Below are 2,725 nucleotides of genomic sequence, written 5' to 3' on the forward strand. Positions count from 1 at the left end.
TGTAGAATTAAGTGAGCAGTTGTGTCGCAGTTCCACGGAGAACGATTCGACTGCGGATATCAGTGACAATGATTATCGTTTATGCTATCATATCTACGTTATTGTATTTTGTAGTATCAACAGTTAATGGAACTAGATATATGGTGAGATTTATTTATGCTGAACCAGTTGACGGGAAGAGAAATGAATTTGGTAAACGCGAAAAAAGGGAGAAAGAACGATGGACGTGCCGGGCATACGGGTATTAATTAAATAACGGTGCTGTTATCTACGTGCTACGCAGAAATGTGTCGGAAATGTACCAGTAAACTTTTCGTAACGGTATCGTAGTCTCGTTTCTGCGAGAGTTGATCTCGGCAAAAATCGCTTGGAACCGAGCGCGCTGAATTTAGCCTCCGAGTAAAAAGACGGAATGCAGAATCTGCAAAGTTATCCGCCGCTGTCAACTTTCGTGCAAGGCTGTTGTCTCCGCTCCTTAGTGTAAAATATTCAGTAAATCATTTCGGGGAACAATTCCATAATGAATTTTCCACAAAATAACATGGCAGTAATACTTCTTTATCAAATCTAGTACAGCCCTCACGATTTGTGATGTCTTTTTTACTGTACTTTTATTTGTTTGTTTCTTTCTTGCTACACTGGACCTGAGAACAAATACTCGAATGACACTAAGTCGAATTAAAGAAGGGGGCAGTGCAATATCGCGAATGTAATATACATACGTACGTAGGCAATTACAACTCCGTTTTCCGCGAGGCGAATCCGTTGTTTTTCGCGTTGTGTACGCGTCGCAAGGTGTCCGTGAAATGTAACGGAAACGTTGTTACTCATTAAGTTTATTATATACAGGCATTCTACAATATCAGATACTATTAATAAAATCTTCGTCTATTCGATGGAATTTTTCCGCATACTCCACGGGAACCTCGACGTCCTTCAAATTGTCTAAGCCTATCTCCTCCTCGGTTTTAATTAGAATATCTACGACATTCTCGCAGGCCAAAAGAGCACTCTTGTTTTTCTCCCATTTGTGATACTCTCTCAGTATTATGTAAGCGTTCTTTTCCCGTAACACTTTCCTGCCGTGCTTTGTGGCGCATAGTTGAGCTAGCGCCTCCAGCAGTATGACTCTGAAATATCAACAACATTAGAATAATTATTTTTAGATCGGAAATAATTTTCCTCAAGTTGTTGATACTTCACCTGATGTCCAAGTCAGGTTCCCTCGTCTTCGTTTCTGGTAGATATTGTAAGCTAATCGGCAGCTTGTCGTTTTCTTCGTCGTCAAACTCTTCCGGACCCGCTAAAGGTAGCAGAAGGTAGGACAAGATGTCTATTGCCGGCGTAAGCAACCATTCATGGTTTGCAACATCGAAACAGCAATTTTTTAACGTGCCGATAATTCCGCCCCGTCTAACTATACTGTCCGCGTATTCTGTGAATGGGAGTAGTCTTTGGATGACACTGCGGTCTTTATCCATTAAGTATCTGTGCTTAATTTTCAAAACGAGATTGTTATGCATTGTAGGTGTTGGTATACAATATTAATTGGCCCATGTTCACCTTCTGACTCTGGAAGATTGACTGAGATTGCTAAACACAGGTCCCAGATAATGCAAGTTAGCACCGGTCTTGTTATACTGATTGGCTGTAAATGCAGCTACGATAGCATCCCACGTGTAGCCACTATTTTCAATTAGTGCAATTACTCTGTCTACTAAATGCAACGGCCTAGTCATGTTTGAGAGTATCATACAAGATGGGTCTGCCAGGACACTTTCCTTGTCCATTATAAACCTGAAAATGTTTCAAAGATAATAAACAATCTTCTTCTGGCTATAAAGTATAATATGTACCTAAGACAGACGTGTATTAAATTGTAATTGTATTTAAGATCATGGCTCTGCTTCAGAGTTTCTGAGATTACTAGCAATGCACTGGTCCCTGCTTCTTCTGCTGTCACATTGATTATTGCCAATGCTGCATCTTTGGAAACAGCAGTTGAAGAGTCTTGTGTTAAAGCAATTAGCTGAGTTAATAAGTCGGGCAATTTCAGTAGAAGTTCACAACCCTCGGCTGATCCGGTTACATCTGTAAAACAATATAAAGATTATAGAAAATGAAGTTAGTGTTAGTGATCGAGGTTAGAAAGTATTTCTAGTTTATATTTGCTTACTGAGAACGTGTTGAACAGCGACTGCTTTTAAATCCAAGCGCGATTCTAAGCGCATATATTCGGATATTTCTTGAAGAGCTTCCATTGAGAATAATGATTTACAATAAACAGATGAGTGAACTTCAAGCACGTGTCCCAACAAACCTCAAATGAGGCACCCACGTCAAAACAATGAATTTTATATTGTTAAAATCGTAATATTTATACTTTTACGGTTGTATAAGCTAGCAGGGACTCTTAGCATAATATAGCCGTAATCATAATTTGCATATTAGTGTTGCCGTTCAATAGTTATAACAATTTCAGTTTTATGTTCCATCACTGACTTTCAGAGCAATTGATTTGTGCCGCGTTCCTTATAAGAAGCTATGTTAAATTCGACATGAATATATCACAACTGGCAAACACCCGAATAGCGCCACTTTAGCACAGCGGCAAAACGCCCGAACTGTTAGCCGAAAATTACCCCGAGCGCACCACTGATGGCGCCACCATTCAGATTTTTGTGGCGGATGCGTAGTTCCGCACTCGACCGCCGCAGCGCGGGTT

The 2,725-nt window shown here is 40.2% G+C and overlaps 1 protein-coding gene across 1 annotated transcript; it reads right to left on the reverse strand.

The window, feature by feature from the left end:
- Positions 1–674: 674 nt before the first annotated feature.
- LOC144477522 (protein HGH1 homolog) lies at positions 675–2,588 on the reverse strand. Its single transcript, XM_078195249.1, has 5 exons — positions 2,177–2,588; positions 1,857–2,091; positions 1,564–1,797; positions 1,204–1,488; positions 675–1,130 (listed from the first exon to the last, which is right to left on the reverse strand). The coding sequence occupies exons 1-5, from the start codon at positions 2,259–2,261 to the stop codon at positions 863–865; spliced, it is 1,107 nt and encodes a 368-aa protein (XP_078051375.1). The 5' UTR covers positions 2,262–2,588; the 3' UTR covers positions 675–862.
- Between the last annotated feature and the right edge of the window lie 137 nt (positions 2,589–2,725).

Source organism: Augochlora pura, unplaced genomic scaffold (genome assembly GCF_028453695.1).
Source record: "Augochlora pura isolate Apur16 unplaced genomic scaffold, APUR_v2.2.1 APUR_unplaced_1709, whole genome shotgun sequence".
NCBI classification, from domain to species: domain Eukaryota; kingdom Metazoa; phylum Arthropoda; class Insecta; order Hymenoptera; family Halictidae; genus Augochlora; species Augochlora pura.

Bases quoted from the DNA above. Each gene is read 5' to 3' on its own strand.
- LOC144477522 (XM_078195249.1), bottom strand. From the start codon at position 2,261: ATGGAAGCTCTTCAAGAAATATCCGAATATATGCGCTTAGAATCGCGC. The intron at 1,489-1,563 runs GTGAACATGGGC...AATTAAGCACAG, and splicing joins CAATCTTCCAGAGTCAGAAG to ATACTTAATGGATAAAGACC. The intron at 1,131-1,203 runs GTGAAGTATCAA...TTGATATTTCAG, and splicing joins GAACCTGACTTGGACATCAG to AGTCATACTGCTGGAGGCGC.